The sequence below is a fragment of the Mesoplodon densirostris genome, chromosome 19, assembly GCF_025265405.1.
Source record: "Mesoplodon densirostris isolate mMesDen1 chromosome 19, mMesDen1 primary haplotype, whole genome shotgun sequence".
NCBI lineage: Eukaryota > Metazoa > Chordata > Mammalia > Artiodactyla > Ziphiidae > Mesoplodon > Mesoplodon densirostris.
In genome coordinates, this window is record NC_082679.1 from 59,751,130 (window position 1) to 59,773,209 (window position 22,080).

Below are 22,080 nucleotides of genomic sequence, written 5' to 3' on the forward strand. Positions count from 1 at the left end.
TGCAGCATCAGCATCACCTGGGAACTTGTTAGAGATGCAGATTCTCAGGCCCTACCCCAGACACCCCAAATCAGATCCTCTGGAGGTGGGGCCTGGTGACCTGTGTGTGAACAAGCCCTCTTGGTGATCCTGGTCAGTCAAGGGGATCAGGCTGGCTGGGGAAGGGCCTAGAGCTCAGGGACTCTGCAATCTTTTTAGCTCTTGGCACTTCTGCTCTAGTTTTCCTGGGCTAAGGAATCTTTTCTAGTCGAAGGAAAAGGGAAGATAGGATCTTATATCATTGCATTGCATATAAGATATATCGTCTTATATCTGCAAGTCCAAAAGATATCATTCCGTCTCCACACACTCCTTTGAGGGAGAAACATTACGTAGACTTTGATTAAATCTCCTCCTTGCTGTGTCATTCCTCCACAGGTATAACAAATATCTAGCTGCCCGGATGTAGGAAAGGGCTTTGAGGCAAAAGAATATTCCTCCAAAAAACCATTGCTTAATATTTCACAAATAATCAGGGAGACTAAGTTTTGAGAGTTGAAGTGATCTGCCTAGATCCTAAGTCTCAAAGGGGCCCTTTTGACTTCAGAGCTGGAAGGGCTGAAAATCTTCCCACTCTCCCATCTTGCCTAACCTCAGAGTTGTTCCCTTCTGTCCTCAGGACTGTGGGCGGTGGTCAACAATGCTGGGATCCTTGGCCTCCCAGCTGACGGGGAGCTCATTCCCATGACCGAATACAAACGATGCATGGCCGTGAACTTCTTCGGGGCTGTGGAAGTCACAAAGGCATTTTTACCTCTTCTTAGGAAATCCAAGGGGAGGCTGGTGAACATCAGCAGCATGGCAGGTGAGTTGGCCTTTCCCCACAAGGTCGTGGGTGCCGGTCATGCAAGATGTGACTCTCAACGCTCCCTGTGGGCTGAACGAGAAAGCAGGGCACTCTCATGCAGGGCTGGGTGGAGAATAGTCAAATCGTGTGTTTACCGTTGATCTGAGTACAATTAAAACCTTTCTTTCCTTTCAAATCCTTTCATGTACTGACCTTACCGGCCTTCTAACTCATCTATTCATTACTGGGGATTTAGGGCTCTCACACTTCTTCACAGTGTGACCGCTAATGCACAAGCTTCCTAGATTTGGAAAGGAAACCCTGCATACGCTTAATGTCATCGTGACAGGGAACCTGTTTTCAACCCTCCCTGAATTCTTCACACTCTGTTGTTCCCTGTGAGATGAATAGCAAATGTCTTCACTCTTTTGGCACTGTCAGAGCCCTGTGTCTCAGTTGGCTGGCTGCTAGGATTTTCCATAAGACAATTCCCATCGTTCTGCAATCTCAAGGCAGTTGGGGCAGGGTGTGACATTTGATAACTCATCTCTCTCCATTTCAAAGAACAGATAGTCAACAAGTCAAGGGTTTAACGATCTCCCTTCCATAAAAAATGCCCATGCATGTGATGTCTCATTCTTTCTTCTAGAACAGATATTTCCAAACTGGTGTTCCTCAGAGCCTTACTCAGCTTTGAGTGGTGTCCATGGGGTTGTCTTTTGGGCCACTGCATGGGTGAGAGGGAAGCCAAGAGGGTGGGCTCTGGACTCTAGGATCCTGCCTTCACATTGAGGAATACCACTCTTCACTGTTGGATCAGTTAGTTCTGAGTGAGATTTTTTTTTTTTACATAAAGGATCCAACTATTTGGTTGGTTGGTTTTGGTTTCTTTGTTTTTTTTTTTTTTAAGGGAGACATTTTTGTGTATTTTCTAGACAATCATTGTTGTCCCTCATATTTTCTTCCCTGGTTCTAACTTAGCAACTTCTTCTAACTTACTAGCTATGTGAGTGTGTCACTAGTGTTGCTGGTTGGCCTGAGGAGGAAGGAAGGAAAGAAGGAAGGAAGGAAGGGAGGGAGGAAGGGAGGGAGGGAAGGAGGAAGGAAGGGAAGGAAAGGGAAGGAAAGGAAAAGAGGGAGGGAGGAGGAGAAAGGATGGAGAGAGAGACGTCTAAGATGGTTAAGAGCAATGAGTACTGTATTTCAAATTTTATGAGAACCCCAAAATATTTCCAATTTTTTTGCTACCTTGCTAAAGCAAACAAATCCTGAGAAAATACATTTGCAATATTTCACCCTTAACTTTCTTCTGAACTTAGCCTTTACATTTTTGATCTCTGTGGAAACCTCACTTTTCTCAGTCCCCTGGTACAATCTGGTACATCTGGAAAAGTCTCACATGCTCCTTTGCCTCACTCATTCAACAAATATTTACTGAAATGACTTATCATTGCCTTCTACTTGACACAGTGACAAGGAAGATTTTTCTCTTCCTCTCTTGGTTCTCAACTTTGAGCATAAGATTCGTTCATAAGATTTTACTTATGTATCACTGATAGGCACACTACCTGCTATAGGCCCAGTGTCTGGCATGAAGTAGAAGCTCAATTAATAAATGAAAAAATGCAAGCGTGCAGATGAATGAATGGGCGAGTGATGAATTTACACTACAGAGCATGCCCATTCATACACCTTCAACTTGACCTCTAAAACTTTTTCTAAGCCAAGACTTTGAATGGACTTGTCACGTATTTCCACTGGAGGAAGATATTTGAGCGTTCAAATAAATCACACATCTCACTCTTATTCTCACCCCTGGACATGCAAAATCTTTTATACCCAGCCTTACTAGTTCCATTCCAGTATCTTACCATCGTCACCAAGTCAACATGTCTGAAGCTAAACTTTCTATCAGCCATTCAGAGCTTCCTTTCTTGACTTCTTTCTGTTCATCTCTTAGTCTTTCAGGTTTCAGAGCTTTGAGCCTTCTTGGATTTGTTTCTCCCTGTGCCTTTCTCTCCTTTTCTCCCACCCAGTCAGTCACCAAGATGTATGGAGTCTTCCTTCATCACATCCAGCTTTGAATCCTTACGTTTCAAGGAAACTCTAGAAATAGGTTCATTTGCAGGACTCAGAAACCACCCAGGGAATTTTATACAGTTGTTAAAACAATAGCATGAAAGCAGAACAGAAAGGAAGCGTACGTACTTGACAGGGCAGGTGTTTGTAAGAGGACAGGAGCCAAAGATCTTAAATCATGCTTATAGTTTCCCTCATTGATGAGGGCAGAGGAGTTCAGCAGAATCCCTAGCACTTTGCTGATGAGTGTTTTGCAAAACAATGGAAAAGATTTTTGAGCAAGGGGACAAGAAGCTAGACTGTAACACAAGAATCAGAAAAGTCATGGCATGTGTAAAAGACACTATATAACCAACCACCAATCCACAAAATTAACATCCAATGTGATGCCAACTTGATGATGTGTCTCTTGGCAAAGCTAATGTAATAGTAATTTTGGAAAATGCACTTAGTTGGGAGTTCACCCTGGTCTTTTTCTAATTTTGAAGATGGAGGTATGGAGAGAGAGAGAGACAGACAGTAAGTGTTCTCCAAAAGGAGTTCATGGTTGCCCTGACCCATCATGTTGTCTTGAGTCTGGCACCTCGGCCACCCTCTGCATGACAAGAATTTCAATGGTGTAGATTATCATGGAAGTTTGCATCAGCCAGGAGGAGCTGAGATGGAACTGATGACTCTTTTCAAGTTATCCACTGTGCGTAGCAAATAACCCCAAAGCAAGTGTCTCAGGATACTGTGAGTAGGCAACTGGTCTGGTAGAATAGTGGTTTCTCAAATACATGCATGACCTAAAACCTGGAACCTGGAATATGTGACTTTACTTGGCAAAAGGGTATGATTGAGTTAAGGATCTGAAAGGCAGAGATGATCCTAGATTATCTAGGTGGGTCTGATTCGGTTACAAGAATCCTTATAAGAGGGAGGCAGGAAGGTCAGACTCAAAGAGAGGTTGGAAGATGGAGGAAGGAGCTGTGAGCCAAAGAATGCAGGTAACTTCCAGAAGCTGGAAAATTCAGTGGGGATAAACTGCCTAGGTTTTGATCCTGTCTTTACCACTGACAACAGAGTGACCTAAGACAAAGTCCTGAACTTCTGAGTTGCAGCTTCTGCATTTTCTGATGGAGATAATAATGATCATTTCTTCTTAGGGCCATGGTGAGATGAGATGAAATGACACGGTTTTAAGCATCAGCCTTGCACCTGGCATGTGGTAGAGTTAGAGACCCAAAAGCCATCTGCCATGAAGAGGCTGCCTCTGTGTGCACCTGTGGCTTTTTATCCTGCCAACCGCTGGCATTGCCACCTGTGACTGTTCCATCCTGCCGCTGTCACACACTAGCTCCTGGGCAAATAAGCCCAACTGGTCACTACTTGCACATTTGACCACATCTCTGGGAGGATTTTCCACCCCCCTGTAATCATGTTTATCATCCCTCCCACAGAAATAGAATAGCTCTTTAACCTAAATCCTGGCAAGGAAGTTTGATAAATATTTAACCAAGGATTGTAGGAAGTGGGAGATGACTCTGATTGATTGTACATAGGGCACTTGAAAAATCTTTATGTTTGAGAGGTCTAAAAGTCTTTTCTGGCCAGTTTTCCTCTTAAGAAATTGCAGAATAAATACCCGTGTTATGTCATAAGCTGTGCTTGAATGAGAACAGCTGAAAGCAAACCTTATAAAATGACTAAGGCCTCAGGGATTTTGAGCCGGTTGTGCTTTGAATCGTGCTCTTGTATTACTAGCTGGGTGATCTGGGGCAAGTAGCCCCACTTGTCTGTGTCCATTTCATCTTCTGTCGTGACAGGGTGACACAGCTCCTGAGTCTAAGGCAGCATTTCTCAACCTGAACTTTATCGATATCTTGGGGAGGCTAATTCTTTCTGTGGGGGGCTGTCCGATGCATTGTAGGATGTTTAGCAACATCTGTGTTCTTGACCCATTAGATGCAAGTAGCACCCGGTGCTGACTTTCAGGTATTACCATGTGTCCACTGGGGTGGGGGTGGGATGCAAAATCAGCCCCAGTTGAGAACTTCTGGTCTCAACTGTAGATCTAAATGCACTGTGGATTCTGAGTGTTTAGCACAGTTACTGGTACACAGAAAGTACCCTAGTAACAGGGCCCTCTCTACTGAGAGACAGTAATGGTTGCCCATCACAACGAGCTATTTAAAATGCATGAAGATTACTTTACACCAAAGTAAGTGGCCTCAGAGGGTCTTACAAGTCTACAGATTTTAGGTATCTGGCACATTTCACAGTTCCAAACTTGAGCCTGGTCTTACTTAGTCCGGAGAAGTTGACAATGGGATCATTCCTGGATTTTTTTTCTTGCCAAGTTGGCTGCCTTAAGGGAATCATCTGGCAAATCATTCAGCCAGTCTCAGCTGCTCAGTGACGTGAGAGGAAGCCAAAGCTGAGATTTGTTTCCTTAAAACTCTCGCGCTAGCCAGGGCTTAGCGTAGGGTAAGGGGGAGAGGGGAGAGCAAGATGGAGTGAACGTCTTCATGCTGAGTTGAATTAGATGCTTACACCCCTGAAGTCATTCAGTTCTAACATGTACAGGATGCAGATATTGATTCCTTTTTAGATCAAGCACACTCTAGCCCAGGATCATCCAGCTGGTAAGCAATGAAGTCAGTGCTGGTAACTGGGTCTATTTAACTCCAAATTCTGTGTTCCTCTCACTTTTCCAGATTACCAAGCAAGAACACACCAGGGAAACGGGGGACGGGGGGGAGCGAGGGCAAAAAAAACACAGACCCTAACGCTAGTACATTTAAGCAATGATTAGGAAGTGTAAGCAATTTAGGGCTGCCTCTTACACCAGTGCTTCAAACATTAATGTGTATAGTGATCAGCTGGGGGTCTTGTTAAAATGCAGAATTTGACTGAGTTGGTCTGAGGGGGGCCCAAGATTCTGTATTTCTATAACTAGTTCCTAAGTGACTGCTACTGGTCCCTGGACAATTTTTTCAAACTTCAGATGCATGTGATACACCAGGAGGGCTACTTAATAACGACTGCAGGGAATCAAAACTTCAATGAGATAATATTTCACACCCACTAGGATGGCTATAATCAAAAAACCAGAAAACAGCACTTGATGGCAAAGATCTGGAGAAACTGGAACTCTCCTGAGTTGCTGGTGGGAACGTAAAATGGTGCAGCCTCTGTGGAAAATACTTGGCAGTTCCTCAATAAATTAAACACAGTGTTACGACTCAGCAATTCTACTCCTAAGTGTACACTCAAGAGAACAGAAAACAGGTGCTCCAACAAACACTTGTACATAGGTATTCATAGCATTATTTATAATAGCCAGAGATGGAAACAACCCAAATGTCCATCAACTGATGAATTAATAAACAAAATGTGGTCTATCCATACAATGGAATATTATTAATCCATAAAAAGGAATGAGGCACTGATACTCTGAAGGGTGAATCTTGAAAAGATTGTGCTAAGTGACAGAAGCCAGACACAAAAGGCCATATCTTGGGACAATCCTATTTATGTGAAATGTCCAAAACAGGCAAACCCATAGAGACAGAAAGCATATTAGTGGTTGTCAGGGGCTAGGGTATGGGGGTTCCTTTTGGGGCATTGAAAATACAGAACTAGATAGTGCTATTGGTTGTACAACACTGTAAACGTACTAAAAGCCACTGAATTGTATACCTTAAAAGGGTTAAATGGTGAATTTTACGCTTTATGTATTTACCACAATAAGAAAAAAATTCTGCCCCACCCCCAGAATTTCTGATTCAGTGGGTCTGGAGTGAGACCTGAGGGCTTGCACTTCTAACAGATTCCCAGCTGCTGCTGCTTCTCAATCACACTTTGAACAAGGTCCCAGACATTGATTTTGATACCAAACAGTTGTTGAATCCCCAGAGATTGTCAAATTACAAGGGAACAACCAGATGCTATTAGTCTCCACTTTCTGCTAACCATGCCTAAAGGTTTGTTTGTTTTTTTTTTTTTTGGCTGCACCATGCAGCATGTGGAACTTCCCCAACCAGGGATCAAACCCACACCCCTTGCAGTGGAAGAGTGGAATCTTAACCACCTGACCACCAGGTGGTGGTTACTTTTGTTTTCTTTTTTTTTTTGGCCGCGATGCGTGGCTTGTGGGATCTTAGTTCCGCGATCAGGGATTGAACCCGGGCCCTCGGCAGGGAAAGCTCGGAGTCCTAACCACTGGGCCGCCAGGGAATTCCCTGGACTTTGTTACTTGAGTTGAGTCCAGTTGACCTTGGAGGAGGCAGAAACCAGCTGGGAGCCCTCATTACTTTCTCCTGAGACAAGGTCATGGGTGTTCTGGCTTGCGAAGATATTAGAAAATGAGAAAGCTGCTGTGGGCATGGGACCCTGGTACCCCTATAAAAGTGTCCTGCACCTGGTTCCATATTGGAGAGAGGAGTTTCCCCAACACCAACAAGCAATGCTCAGATACCAGCAGGGTGTCCTACAATTCAACTCAATTCTGAAGCTCTCTACCTGGAGATAGCATCAGATCCCACAGGTTAGGGCTCAGTCCTACAAGACTGCCCACCATCCCCACTTTAGATGCCAGTGGCAAGCTCAGGTTATCCCCTGTGCTTCTGACCGATTCGCTATAGATCAGAGGTACCAACTACCCCCTCCTTGGGTTCGATTAATTTGCTAGAGCAGCTCACAGAACTCAGGAAACCTGCTTACTCACTGGATTACTCACTGGTTTATTACAAAGGATATTAAAGGATACAAATCAACAGCCAGATGAAGAGATACACAGGGCAAGGCACAGGGAAAAGGTGTGATGCTTCCACGCTCGGAACTCGCTACTCTCGCCGAATCTCCCTGCTCACCAACCTGGAAGCTCTCCCAACCCCCTCCTTTGGGGTTTTTATGGAAGCTTCCTTATAGCATGTGATTGACTAAATCATTAGCCATTGGTGATTGATCTCAATCTTTCTCCCCTCCCCAGGGTTGGGGTAGGACCGAAAGTTCCAACCCTCTAATCACAAAATTGGATCCACTTGCAACCAGCCCTCCGCCCACCCTTAGGAGAGGTTCTCGTTGCCATTAACATAACAAAAGTCCTCATTAACCTTTGCCACTCTCATCACTTAGGAAATTCCCAGGGTTTTAAAAGTCCTGTGCCAGAAACAGCAACCATGACCAAATACATATTTATTATAAATCAAAAAATCACACCTTACCTATACAGCCTCAGGCTGAAAAGCTGCAATATTTCTGCCCTGTTAATAGAGCACTCGCTTGGAAAGCCCTTTTTTCCCCATAATTCCTATATGGTCATATGTTAGCTTTAGGTCAGGAACAAGAGGATCTCCTGGTAGGTGCTGATCATTATGGCTAGGAGGAGTGTCTTGAGGCCCTGTGTTACCTCAGAGGACATCAAGAACATTTGAATGCTAGAACCTTGGGAAATGTTACTAATTTGTTGCTTATGCCACACCAAAGGAGTCAGGCAAAGACCAGGACCGAGCCCCCTGAGGGGGCTGTGAGGAAAGGGCCTCACAATTCTGTAAGCTCCAGGAGTGTAACTTCAAGTTTCCCTCCGTGTTAGCCACGGCCAAGGCCATAAGGTCAAAACAAGGACCACCAGAAAGACAAGGACCACCAGAGTGATCAGAAACATGAATGCTGAGTTTATTCTTGCCAGGGAACCGATTTACTGAGTAGTTCCCTGAGGCAGAAAAGCTGGGTCGGGGGGACTGGTATGTTCTAGAAGAGGGGGGGGATGCTGCCTTCATGGTAGCTACACCAAGTAGGGCTAGATGATTTGCAGTTATGAAGGATGGAAAGAGTCCATAGGTCTGTACGTGGTTGGTAAAACACGTCCCATTGTTGACTGGGTGTTCCACTAAGTCGCTGAATAACAAGGTCACCCCATATTCTGAGCCATTTACCAGCACTGGCTACTTAGAATCGATTGGAGGGAACCCCAGCATTCAGTTTTGGTACCTCCTAAGCAAGTACTGCTCTAAGGGCAAAGTTTTGCCTTTGCATTAGCCACGTCCATCAGTGATGGGGGTGAGCGTGGAATGGAGTGAGGAAGAAGTATATCATCACTTTAAATTTGGTTGCGGCCTTGGCAGAAAATGTTTCAGAAGCTCTAGCTTGCTTAGGGCGCTTCTCTCATGTTTTAACATTTCAAATTAGCTAGGCCTTGATTTTGGGGCCTCCCATGCTAAACTTCAATAAACTTATTTTTTTAGTTTTATTTACCAAAATGTTAGGAGACCTTATGACCTCGGTATGGCCAAAGGCCTACATGGGAGCTAGGCAGTTCTCCTGACCTAAGCGTGTCTTTTTTTTAATTTTAATTTTTCTTTTTAAAAAAATTTGGCAGCGTTGGGTCTTTGGTGCTGCACGCAGGCTTTCTCTAGTTGCGGCGAGTGGGGGCAACTCTTCGTCGTCGTAGGCATCTCATTGCGGTGGCTTCTCTTGTTGTGGAGCACAGGCTCTAGGTGCGCGGGCTCAGTAGTTGTGGCTCACGGGCTTAGTTGCTCTGTGGCATGTGGGATCTTCCTGGACCAGGGCTCGAACCCATGTCCCCTGCGTTGGCAGGAGGATTCTTAACCACTGCACCACCAGGGAAGCCACCTAAGCGTGTCTTAAAGGGAGTATGCGTTTTTAAACTTTTTATTTGGAAATAATTATAGACTCACAGGAAGCTGCAAGGAAATGTACAGGGAAGTCCTGTTCGCCCTTCATCCAGACTCCCCTAATGATAACATTTTACATAACTACAGTACGATGTCAACGCCATTGGTACCATGCACAGAACTTATTCAGATTTCACCAGTTATATCTGCACCCATTTATGTGTGTGTGTTTATAGGTCTGTGCAGTTTTTTTTTTTGTTTGTTTGTTTTTTTTTTTTTTTTTTTTTTTTTTTTTGCGGTATGCGGGCCTCTCACTGTTGTGGCCTCCCCCGTTGCGGAGCACAGGCTCCGGACGCACAGGCTCCGGACGCGCAGGCTCAGCGGCCATGGCTCACGGGCCCAGCCGCTCCGCGGCATATGGGATCCTCCCAGACCGGGGCACGAACCCGTATCCCCTGCATCGGCAGGCGGACTCTCAACCACTTGCGCCACCAGGGAGGCCCGGTCTGTGCAGTTTTATCCTATGTATAGCTTCCTGTAACTATGAACACAATCAAATACAGAACGGTTCCAGCACCATAACGATCCTGAGATACCCCTTTTATGGCCACATCCACACACTCACCCCATCCCCAACTCCTGGCAACCACGAATCTGTTCTCCATCTCTGTAATTTTCTTTCAAGAATATTATATAAATGGAATCATACAGAATTTGACACCAGCTTTCGCTCAACATAATTTAAAGGAAATACATTTTGACCAAGGCATATGTAGCTCAAAAACAAACAAGCAAAACCAAACATATAGACAAAAAAACTTTCTTCCAGCATAGCACTAGAAAGTCTCTTTTAATTTCAGTCTCTTGAAACACAACACACCTTATGCCCCACATCTGTGAGACTTGGATCAAGGATCAAACAGCACTGCCAGGTCACTATCCAACTTCTGAGATCACAACTTCCACAACCAAAACAGAGATCTCAGTTTTTCCAGAGCCCAAGCTGTATTAATATTTACATGTCCAGAGGACAGAAATAAATGGAAAAAAATCATAGATGTTCTCTAGAAGTGTTTAACAACCCTATCTGCCTGTTGGAATCACCTGGGGGAGCTTTTAAAAATCCCAGTGCCTTGGCAAATAATAGGAAGGTCTAATAGGGAGCTCACTTTGTGTCAAACACTGTTCTAATATATTAATTCACTTAACTTTCACAACAACCCTGTGATACATGTATTATCATTATTTAATTTACAGATTAAAAGACAGGCACATAAACATAAACTGGTTTTCCTAACTTTAACTGCTTTTCCTAATCAATGGCAGAGCTGGGATTTGAACACAGGCAGTGTTGGCTCCAGAAGCTGGCTCTTTAACTGCTGCCCTCTGCTAACCTTCCTTCCAACTGGCCAAGTTCACCTCACCTCTAAAAACCGTGGAGAAATGAGAATAGTCTAACCACACAGACTGGGTTAAAACTTTGAACAGGTTGCTTTAACTTCTTTGGCCCTTCTCCCCAGTCAAAGGAAGGAATTGGATTTTGAACTCTTAAGATTTGGTGAAACTACAAATCACTTAAATAAGAATCAGCTGGTCCTACGTGACAAGCTGGGAACCAGAGCTGAATGTTTGATGCCAGATACTATACTGAAATTTCACCAGTTAAGCCTCAGGACTCTTCCTTTTAAGTGACAGGCCCAAACCTCAGACTGACTTAAAGAAGGGAGAAGGAGTTGATTAGATCACCGACTGTTGGCAGCCAAGTTTCGAGCCATCGTAACCCTCCCCCACCTCCACTCCCCGTTTCCGTCCTCAACCCCTACCTCCAGCTTTCTGAACTCCCTTCTCGCTCCTCTGCGTCCCTTTGCTTCTCTTCTCCTGTGTGGGGGCAGAAATGGCCCCTGGGAGTGCCGGTGTTGCACCATTATCACACTTAAGTAGCCAGGAATAAACCATGAAAGCATCTCCCTTCCAAGATCTAGATCAGGACTCTGGCTCAGCTGAGGTCACGTGCCCAGCCCCAAACCAATCTCCGGGTCCAGGGGGTGGGGTATTATGATCGGTCAGGCTGCTCTCTGAATGAGGACAGAACCATTGACTGACAGCCTTCCTACAAAGACAGGGAGGTAAGGATAGTTTTTCTCAAACGGAAGTTATGTGAACCAGATCAAATTTTTTTTTTTTTCACTTTGGCCATACCGCACGCGGCATGTGAGATCTTAGTTCCCCCACTAGGGATGAAACCCGTGCCCACTGCATTGGACCGCCAGGGAAGTCCCAGACCAAAGCTTCAATAATCATGTAAGAATAATGATGATAATTGACATTAGCTATGGTAGGTATCTCTACTTCAATGCCTATATTCCCTTCCCCCAGTTTTATTGGGCTATAATTGGCATATAACATTGTATTAGTTTCAGGTGTACCACATGATTTGCTGTATGTATACGTTGCGAAATGATTACCACAATAAGGTTAGTTAACATCCATCACTTCACAGTTACAATTTTTTTTCTTGGGATAAGAGCTTTTAAGATTTACTCTCTTGGACTTCCCTGGTGGCACAGTGGTTAAGAATCTGCTTGCCAATGCAGGGGACACAGGATTCGAGCCCTGGTCCGGGAAGATCCCACATGCAATGGAGCAACTAAGCCCAAGCGCCACAACTACTGAGCCTGGCTCTAGAGCCCACGAGCCACAACTACTGAAGCCCATGCACCTAGAGCCCATGCTCCTCAGCAAGAGAAGCCACCGCGATGAGAAGCCCGCACACCACAATAAAGAGCAGCCACCGCTCGCCGCAACTGGAGAAAGCCCATGCGCAGCAACAAAGACCCAACGGTCAAAAATAAAAAATATAAATAAACAAATAAATTTATAAAAAAAAATTTACTGTTACCAGCTTTCAAATATACAACACAGTATTGTTAACTATAGTCAGTATGTTGCACATTACATCCTCAGAATGTATTTATGTTATAACTGGAAGTTTGTACCTTTTGACCTCCTTCATGCATTTCCCCAGCACCCCACCCCTCACCTCTGGTAATCACCAATCTGTTCTCTGTATCCATGAGTTAGCGTTTTTTGTAGTGTTTTTTTTTTTTTTTTTTTTTGCGGTACGTGGGCCTCTCACTGCTGTGGCCTCTCCCGCTGCGGAGCACAGGCTCCGGACGCGCAGGCTCAGTGGCCATGGCTCACAGGCCCAGCCGCTCCGCGGCATGTGGGATCCTCCCAGACCGGGGCACGAACCCGCGTCCCCTGCATCGGCAGGAGGACTCTCAACCACTGCGCCACCAGGGAAACCCTGTAGTTTCTTTAAAGATTCCACATATAAGGGAGATCCCATGGTATTTGTCTTTGTCTGTCTGACTTACTTTACTTAGCATAATGCCCTCAAGGTCCATAGATATGTACCTAGGAATCCATCACCACAATCAAGATAGTGAACATGACCTTCATTCCCCCGACTTCCTTGTCCCCCATTCTAACACATACCCTGGCCCCCCAGCAGGTAACCACTGATCCATTCTATCACTATAGATTTGTTTGCATTTTCTAGAACTATAAATAAATGGAATCATAAAATACATACTGTTTTTTTGTCCGGCTCTTTCTTTCACCATGATTATTTTGAGACTCATCCATGCTGTTGTGTGTATCAAGTTCATTCCTTCTAATGGCTGAGTTGTATTCCATTGTACGGCTGTATCACACTTTATTTATCAATTCAGCCAGTGGATGCTTCTTTGACCAGGGAAATCTTTGCCAAACCTGGGACCCTTAATGTCATGGGCTCAGTCATCCTGGGTTCCCCATGAGGTCTCCTGAGTGCTCTGAACCCCTTCATAATCTCGTGTCTTCCAGTGAAAGGACACCAGGAACACACCCGTATTCATTTCCTAGGGCTGCCGTAACAAATTAGTGGCTTAAAACAACAGGAATCTATACTGTCACAGTTCTGGTGGTCAGAAGTTCTGAAATCAAAGTGCTGGCAGGGCCACCTCGCTCTGAAGGCTGTAAGGGAGAACGCCTCCTTGCCTGTCCCAGCTTCTGTAGCCCCAGGCATTCCTAGGCTTGTGGCAGCATTGCTCAAATCTCTGTCTCCATCTTGACATGGTCTGCTCCCTTGTTTCTTTGTGTCTTCTCTTTCTCTGTCTCTTACAAGGACAGCCATCATTGGATTTAGGACCCATCCTAATCCAGGAAGGTCTCATCTTGAGATTTGTACCTTAATTACATCTGCAGAGAACCTTATTCCAAGTAAGGTCACACCACTTTTCTGGCTTCCTTTGCTTCTGCCTTCCATAGCTCATCCCTCACAGCTGGTCCAATGAGAGACGCAGTTTAAGGCTCAATCTCTCTCAGCTTCTAAAAGAAATGTGATTCAAGTGGAATAAAGAGCATCTGCCCCCAGCCCTAGAATAAGTCCTTCCTCTTTTTTTTTTTTTTTGCGGTATGCGGGCCTCTCACTGCTGTGGCCTCTCCCGTTGCGGAGCACAGGCTCCGGATGCGCAGGCTCAGCGGCCATGACTCACAGGCCCAGCCGCTCCGTGGCATGTGGGATCTTCCCGGACTGGGGCACGAACCAGTGTCCCCTGCATCGGCAGGTGGACTCTCAACCGCTGCGCCACCAGGGAAGCCCCACCCTCTTTTTTTTTAACCCCCAATTTATTATTTTACAGTTCTACAGGCCAGAATCTGAAATGAGTCTCACTGGGCTAAAACCAGTGTTTTGGCAGGGCTGAATTCCTTCTGGAGGCTCTACGAGCAAATCCATTTCCTTGTCTTTTCTAGGTTCTAGAGGCTGCCTGCATTCTTGGTTCATGGTCCCATTTCTCTGTCTTTAAAGCAGCAACATCGGGCCATCTCTCTCATTCCAACGCCGTTCTCTCCTCTCTTTCACTTATAAGGACCCTTGTGACATTGGGCCCACCTGGATAATCCAGGCTAAGCTCATGATCTCAAGGTTGATTAGCAACCTCAGTTCCCCCTTTTCCATATAATCTAACATATTCATATGTTCCAGAGACATCTCTGGACATCTTTGAGGGACCATTATTCTGCCTACCATACCTCTCTTTCCTATTTTCCACTTTCTCTGTATCCCTAGTGATTTCCTCAGATATAGCTTTTAGGTAACAAATTCTCAACTGTGTTTGAACTACCATCTAATTTGTCTACTGAGTTGTTTTTTTTTTTTTTAAGTTTAGTTGATTTACAATATTGTGTTAGTTTCAGGTATACAACAAAGTAATTCATATATATATTTCAGATTATTTTTCATTATAGGTTATTACAAGATATTGAATATAGTTCTCTGTGCTATACAATAAACCCTTGTTGCTTATCTAGTTTATGTATAGTAGCTTGTAACTGTTAATCCCAAACTTCTAATTTATTCTCCCCCTGCTTTCCCCTTTGATAACCATAAGTTTGTTTTCTATGTCTGTGAGTCTGTTTCTGTTTTGTATATCGATTCATTTGTAGTATTTTTTAGATCCCACCTATAAGTGATATATAATTTTGTCTTTGTCTGACTTACTTCACTAATAGTCTCAGGTCCATCCATACTGCTGCAAATGGCAATATTTCATTATTTTTTATGGCTGAGTACTATTCCATTTCATATATATGGTATATGTATATACCACAGCTTCTTAAGCCAACTGTCTGTTGATGGGCACTTGGGTTGTTTCCATGTCTTGGCTATTGTAAATAGTGCTACTATGAACATTGGGGTGTATGATGTATCTTTTCAAAGTAGAGTTTTCATCTTTTCTGGATACATATGCAGGAGTGGGATACCTGGATCGTATGGTAGCTCTTTTTTTAGTTTTTAAAGTAATCTCCATACTGTTTTCTATAGTGGCTGCACCAATTTACATTCCCATCAACAGTGTAATAGGGTTCCCTTTTTGCCACACTCTCTCCAGCATTTCTTACTTATAGACGTTTTGATGACAGCCATTCTGACTGCTCATACCCCCTTACAGAGATGCTCCACGGTTCCCTATGGCACGTGTTACTCCTTGTTGCAACAAGTATTAAACCCAATTTGTTCAACTACAAGTTCTGTAATGGAGAGAACAGTGCCCACTCTGCCCCCACTTCCCCAAAGATATGTCCACCCAGAATCTCAGAATGTAGGTTGGCCAAACTGGAAGGTCAGAGGCTGGGGCAGATGCTCTTTATCCCACCTAAATCACATTTAGCTTAGAAGCTGGGAGAGATTGAGCCTTATACTTGGTTTGCCATTGGACCAGCTGTGATGAAGCAGGCATGGAAAGCAAAAGCAAAGGAAGCCAGACAGTGAGTGACCAAGAATATGCATTCACCTGCATACAGAGGGCCTTCGTCTTCCTTTCTCTGCCTTAGTCACCACTGATACCAGTTCCTGGCATGAAGTAGGTGCCATCTAAATACTTAGTGGATGAACAAATGAAAACATCAGACCTGATTTTTTTTTCTCCCATTATTCCCATAGGAGGGGTTCCAATGGAGAAGATGGCAGCCTATAGCTCATCCAAGGCAGCTCTGACCATGTTTTCAGCAGTCATGAGACAAGAGCTATCCAAATGGGGAGTTAAAGTCTCTGTCATCCAGCCTGGAGGCTTCCGAACAAGTAGGTGTCTGAGCCCAAGAGCCCTGCAATATTCATTCTGGAAGGGATGCTGAAGGTCCTTTGTTTTGACAGAGTTCAAGCCAAACCCCTCAGTGGTGGACCAAAGAGGGGTTGGGATGGGTGGGCTTCTAAGCATAGAGGGGCAGGTGCCAGGTTTTGCAATGTACGGTTGCTCCCCTGCCTCCTTTCACCAAGGAATTAAGTTTTGATGTTATGTATTTTTCAAACACAACCTCCTCCCCTCTGAAGGACATGACCCATATCCTTCTATCCCGGGAGGAGATGGCCATCCTCTCCTCTCCGCTCCCTGAATTTCTGGACTCTGAGCAGATGTAGACGACCCCCATGGCTCAGTCCTTAGTTCTGGGTCATCAACCAAGTAATTGGTGATCTAAATGAAGATGTAAAAGAGCCTATCTAATAAAAGACCACACACTGGGAGGGATGCCTAACACACTAAAGAACAAACCCTAGAGGTCTGAATATTAACCCAAATGCACCAGATAAAAATCTAAAAGAAAAGCAGAACTTTGTCTTGAAGCATTTAGCAGCCAGGATCTCCCAGAGTTGTCCAGGAGGAGCACGAAGACTCGGTGAAAGGGCTCATCTGGGAAGAAAACCAAGGGAAAGAGACCTGGGCCACTCAGGTTGAGAGGCGGGACCAGGGCAGTAGGAATGGAGGGAAGGTGAAGTCTTGAGAGGGGTTTCCAACTTGGGGACTCCCTGGGCAGGTAGGAGAGTTGAGGGGAGTTGACGGGGAAGGAGGGTGGGTCAAAGATGATGCCGAATATGGCAGCCTGAGAGACAGAGCACAAAAAGCTGCCTGACAGCTAGTGGAAGGGGAGAATGATGAATTTGAATCTGAACCGGGCAGGAGGATTGAGAGTTTGGTGACACAGCCAACGAAGACTTCCAACACACAGATGCAAGATTCCCTTTGGACCAGAGAACAACCCTGCAGTTAAGTCACAGTTTCAAGGACTCACTGAAATTGTCATAGCTAGCATTTTGGGCAGCCGTTCTTACCAGGCACTAGCCATTTTCCTTACATTCTTTCCTGATATTGTTGATCTTATTTTTTAAATTGAGAAATATATCATATACACACATAGTTTAATAAATTATCAATATTATAAAAATTCATGTACTTAACATCCAGATCAAAAAATAAAACATTGCCAGCTCTCAGAAGCCCTCACATGGTCCTCTCCAGTTTTAGCCCTCTCCTCCCTGCAACAGGTAACCTGTCATACTTTTTGTAACATTCATTTATTTGCTGTTCTTGACAATGTTCCATGCATACCTGCATCCCCAAACAATAGTTTGGCTTTACTGGTTTTTGAACTTTAAATGGAATCAATGTGTATGTATTTTTTTGCGTCTGGCTTCTTTCACCAAACATTATGTTTTCACAATTCATTTATATTGTGTGTAGCTGTAGTTCATTCATTTTCATTGCTAGTATTCTGTGAATATGCCACAATTTTTCTACTATCGATGGGATATTTGGGTCACTTTTGGACAACTGTGAACAATTCAGCTGTGGACCTTCTGGCACACCTACTGTGGCGTATGTGTGTGTGATTTTTCCTATGACATATACCCAGGAATGGGATGACTGGATCATAGATTTTAATTATCTTCAACTTTATTGGATAATTCCAAATTGTTTCCTTAATTATCATTCCAATTTTACTCCCATCCTTTCCATATATGTCTTTTTTTTAATTTAATTTTTTGCTTTATAACAAATTTAATCAGTTATACATATACATATGTTCCCATATCCCCTCCCTTTTGCGTCTCCCTCCCACCCTCCCTATCCCACCCCTCCAGGCGGTCACAAAGCACCGAGCTCATCTCCCTGTGCTATGCGGCTGCTTCCCACTAGCTATCTACCTTACGTTTGGTAGTGTATATATGTCCATGCCGCTCTTTCACTTTGTCACAGCTTACCCTTCCCCCTCCCCATATCCTCAAGTCCATTCTCTAGTAGGTCTGTGTCTTTATTCCTGTCTTACCCCTATGTTCTTCATGACATTTTTTTTTCTTAAATTCCATATATATGTGTTAGCATACAGTATTTGTCTTTCTCTTTCTGACTTACTTCACTCTGTATGACAGACTCTAGGTCCATCCACCTCATTACAAATAGCTCAATTTCATTTCTTTTTATGGCTGAGTAATATTCCATTGTATACCATATATGTCTTAATCTGCATCACAGCCCTGAGGAGTAGGTTTAATTGACATCATTCATCAGGTGAGGACACTGAAGTAGGATGGGTAATATGTAGCTCAGCATGGACATCTGTGACACCACGATGGTGGGGAATTTGAAACCAGATCCCTAGGTGCAGAGCCTGGTTCTTTCTTTTATATCAGGATGTCAGTTTAAAGCTGATATTTGATGGTCTCTCTAAAGGCGAGAGGCCAGATGGTGGAGGGCTGAGGACTTAAGTTTGGAGAATGACATTTGAAGTGGGGGATGAGGAAAGGAATCTTTAGGGACACAAAGAGCTCCTGAAGACATTCAGGGAAACATATCAGATTTTTTGGGTACCCTGCAATAAAAACTAGCTCAAGCATATTGCACGCTTCGCAGATTTTAAGACTTTCTGTGTACAATCTCACTTTATCCTCACCTATGAGGTAGGCATTATAATATTCCCATCTTATGGGTAGAAAACCGAGGCTCAGAGAAGTTAAGGAATTTCTCAAGCCACAGTGCTGATATGAGGCAGAGATGGGATTTGGATCCATGTCATCTTGCCAGTTTTATTGTGTGTAGCCCCGAAGTGGCAGGGGATGGGCAAATGTGTGTCAAAAATGGCAGATGAAGGCTGACGAAAGGGTGGTGGCTTTGTCATCAATAAAGAGAGTTTTGGGGATTTTGGACAGGGTAGGCACAAGAGTGATTAGAAAGTCCATGAGGTGTTTAAAGAGGGAGGAAGTCGAGAGGAAAAGGAATCCCCTGTGAGAGTAGAGACTGGGGCAGAAGTAGCTGGAGGAACAATAGTCCATGCAAACATGTTTTTTAAGATGCAGAAGCCTCTGGAGTAGTAACTGTCAGGGTAATCATTTCTTTGAGTATGGTCATGCCTTCATAAAGAGAAATGAGCGATTGAAACTCCCTTTGCATTTCCATGAGTATAATTGGATTTCACTGGCTTACATTTCATAGTGAGGCTCCCCTGCAGTCCTGGTATCCAGGAGTCACCCAAGCTAGCAAAGATTCATCCCCACAGCAATCCCTGAGCAATCACACACTTTGTGGGAGGGAGTGTGGGTTGCTGCAACCTTTCTGGAAAGTAATCTGGCACTAGCTATTAAAATTCAAAATGAATGTGTTTTTTGACCAGACAGCCACCCTTTGGGGACTGTAGCCTAAAGAAGTGAACGCCGAAAAACAAAAGGATACATTGTGCAAAGCTGGTGACGGCAGCGTTCCCTGAAATGGTGAAACCTAGGAACGACTGGCAAGTCCTTTGATAGAGAAATGGTGACTAAAAGCTGCTCAATGGAAAATTCTGCTGCTCTGGTTTAAAACTATAGCCATTGACCAGGAGGCAGGTCTGTGATTCATTACTAAGCAAACAAACAAAAATCAAAACCCACAAACAAACAAAAAAGCAAATTCCTGGAAAATACTTATAGTATGATCCTTTTTGTGTGTTCCTGGTAAAATAAAATTAAGCCAAAGCCAAACATATCTATATATTTGTATGAGCAAGGAGGGAGTGTAGAATGACACACAATACTGTAAGTTTCCTCAGAGGAGATTAATTTTAAAAACATATGCACCCCCTTATTATTCATTATTTATATAATGAGCAGCCATTGCTACTATATTTTAAAGTAAATATATAGATACTATTAGATTTTATATAAGCAAGAATTTACTTCTATATTAAATATGTGGTTATATATTTAATCACATATAATTTATGTTAAAATTTAATGTATTATTTAAAATGAAATTAAAATTATATTTATTTCCTTTTTTTTTTTTTTTCTTTTTTTCTTTTTGCGGTATGCGGGCCTCTCACTGTTGTGGCCTCTCCCGTTGCGGAGCACAGGCTCCGGATGCGCAGGCCCAGCGGCCATGGCTCACGGGCCCAGCCGCTCCGCGGCATATGGGATCCTCCCAGACCGGGGCACGAACCCGTATCCCCTGCATCGGCAGGCGGACTCTTAACCACTGCACCACCAGGGAGGCCCTAAAATTATATTTATTAAATAGATAACATGAGGGACTTCCCTGGTGGTCCAGTGGTCAAGACTTCACCTTCCAGTGCCGGGGCAGGGTTGGGGGGATGGGAGGGGTAGGGTATGGGTTTTATCCCTGGTCAGGGAGTTAGGATCCCGCACACCTTGGGGCCAAAAAACCAAAAACATAAAATAGAAGCAACACTGTCACAAATTCAAGAAAGACTTAAAAAAAATGATAGCATGATGCTCAACATTACATATTTTTTTAACCTTTTTTTGGCCACATGGCTTGTGGGAACTTCCCTGACCAGCGATTGAACCCAGGCCATGGCAGTGGAAACCCAGAATCCCAACCACTAGGCCACCAGGAAACTCCCAACATTATATATTTAATTTTATACACAGAAGCAGGCGTTACTGCTATATTTTAAAAAATTATATGTGTATGTATATATGTAGGTATATACATATTGTATAGATAATATATATTATATACATTATATTTTATATTGTATATAATAGTCATGAAAAGATATGTACTAGAATGTTTGTGGCAGCACTATTTGTAAGAGCCTCAAATTGAAAACAACCCAAACGCCCATCATAGTATAATAGATAAACAATTTATGGCATATTTACAGAATGGAAAGCTACTGACTACACAATACATGCATCCATGTATGCATGTATCTAAAGTCAGGCAAAGCTACTCTACTCTATTCATCTGACAGTGGCTCCTGGGAAGGTGGCCGAGGCTGGTTTGTCCTTTTCTTGGTCTGGTTGCTGGTTACATGAGCTATTCGGTTTGTGGAAACCTATTCATCTGTGCACTGTTCTGTATGTATGTTTAAAAGAATAGAATTGCCATTATAAAGCACATACTGTAAAAGGCATTTGGAATGTCCTTCCCAACAGAAGCCAATTCACAAGGGCCTTCTTCCCAATTAGGGGTAGGACATGCCTGTTTTAGCCTTTCCAGCATCTGAGCCTCTCTTTTTTTTCTTGCATCTCAGACATCACAGGCACGAGTGACATGTGGGACAAGCTGGAGAAAAACATCCTGGACCACCTCACCCCTGACGTGCAAGAGGACTACGGCCAGGATTATATCCTTAGGGAACGCAATTTTCTCATGTTCTTGCAAACCTACTCTGTAATGGATGTCTCCCCAGTGCTCCTGGACGTCCAGCATGCCATCACTGCTAAGAGCCCCTTTGCATTTTATGCACCAGGGAAAATGTCTTATCTGTGGCTCTGCTTTGTTTCCTTTAGTCCTACTGGCATATTTGATTATTTTAGCAAAAAAATGCACAGCCATGGAAAGAGCATGCCCAGAGTGTTAAGCATGACTAACTGGAAGAATGAGGCCATGTAGGCAAATCAGTGGGAAATGTTAAGAGTCTTGGAATGAAAGGGAATCTCGAGCTTCCCATTAAAGTTGTGGTTTCCTACCTTGCAGCCCCTGTGAACTCTGTTGGTTGAATAGTGAGACAGAAGGGAAGGGAGCAGGGCACAAACTTGAAAAGAATGACATAGACCTTGAGCATATGACGTAAAACTGGTTAGAACAGACTAAGCCCAAGATGGCAGAAGATTCAACTTCCAGTGGAACTTCAGCCTCATTATACGCTCACTGTAATACATTAGCTAAATGACACACCCACTGACGCCATAATAGTTCTGAGGCAGACCATAAAAAGCCAAAAAGTAGGCGGTGG

General features: G+C 43.8%; 1 protein-coding gene across 1 annotated transcript in view; it reads left to right on the plus strand.

The window, feature by feature from the left end:
- Nucleotides 1-21,737, plus strand: part of HSD17B2 (hydroxysteroid 17-beta dehydrogenase 2) — a 70,297-nt gene extending 48,560 nt beyond the window's left edge. The window contains exons 3-5 of the mRNA XM_060085406.1: nucleotides 659-844; nucleotides 16,013-16,150; nucleotides 21,376-21,737. Coding sequence (XP_059941389.1) covers nucleotides 659-844; nucleotides 16,013-16,150; nucleotides 21,376-21,737 — 686 coding nt within the window. The remainder of the gene's footprint in view (nucleotides 1-658; nucleotides 845-16,012; nucleotides 16,151-21,375) is intronic.
- Nucleotides 21,738-22,080: the final 343 nt, after the last annotated feature.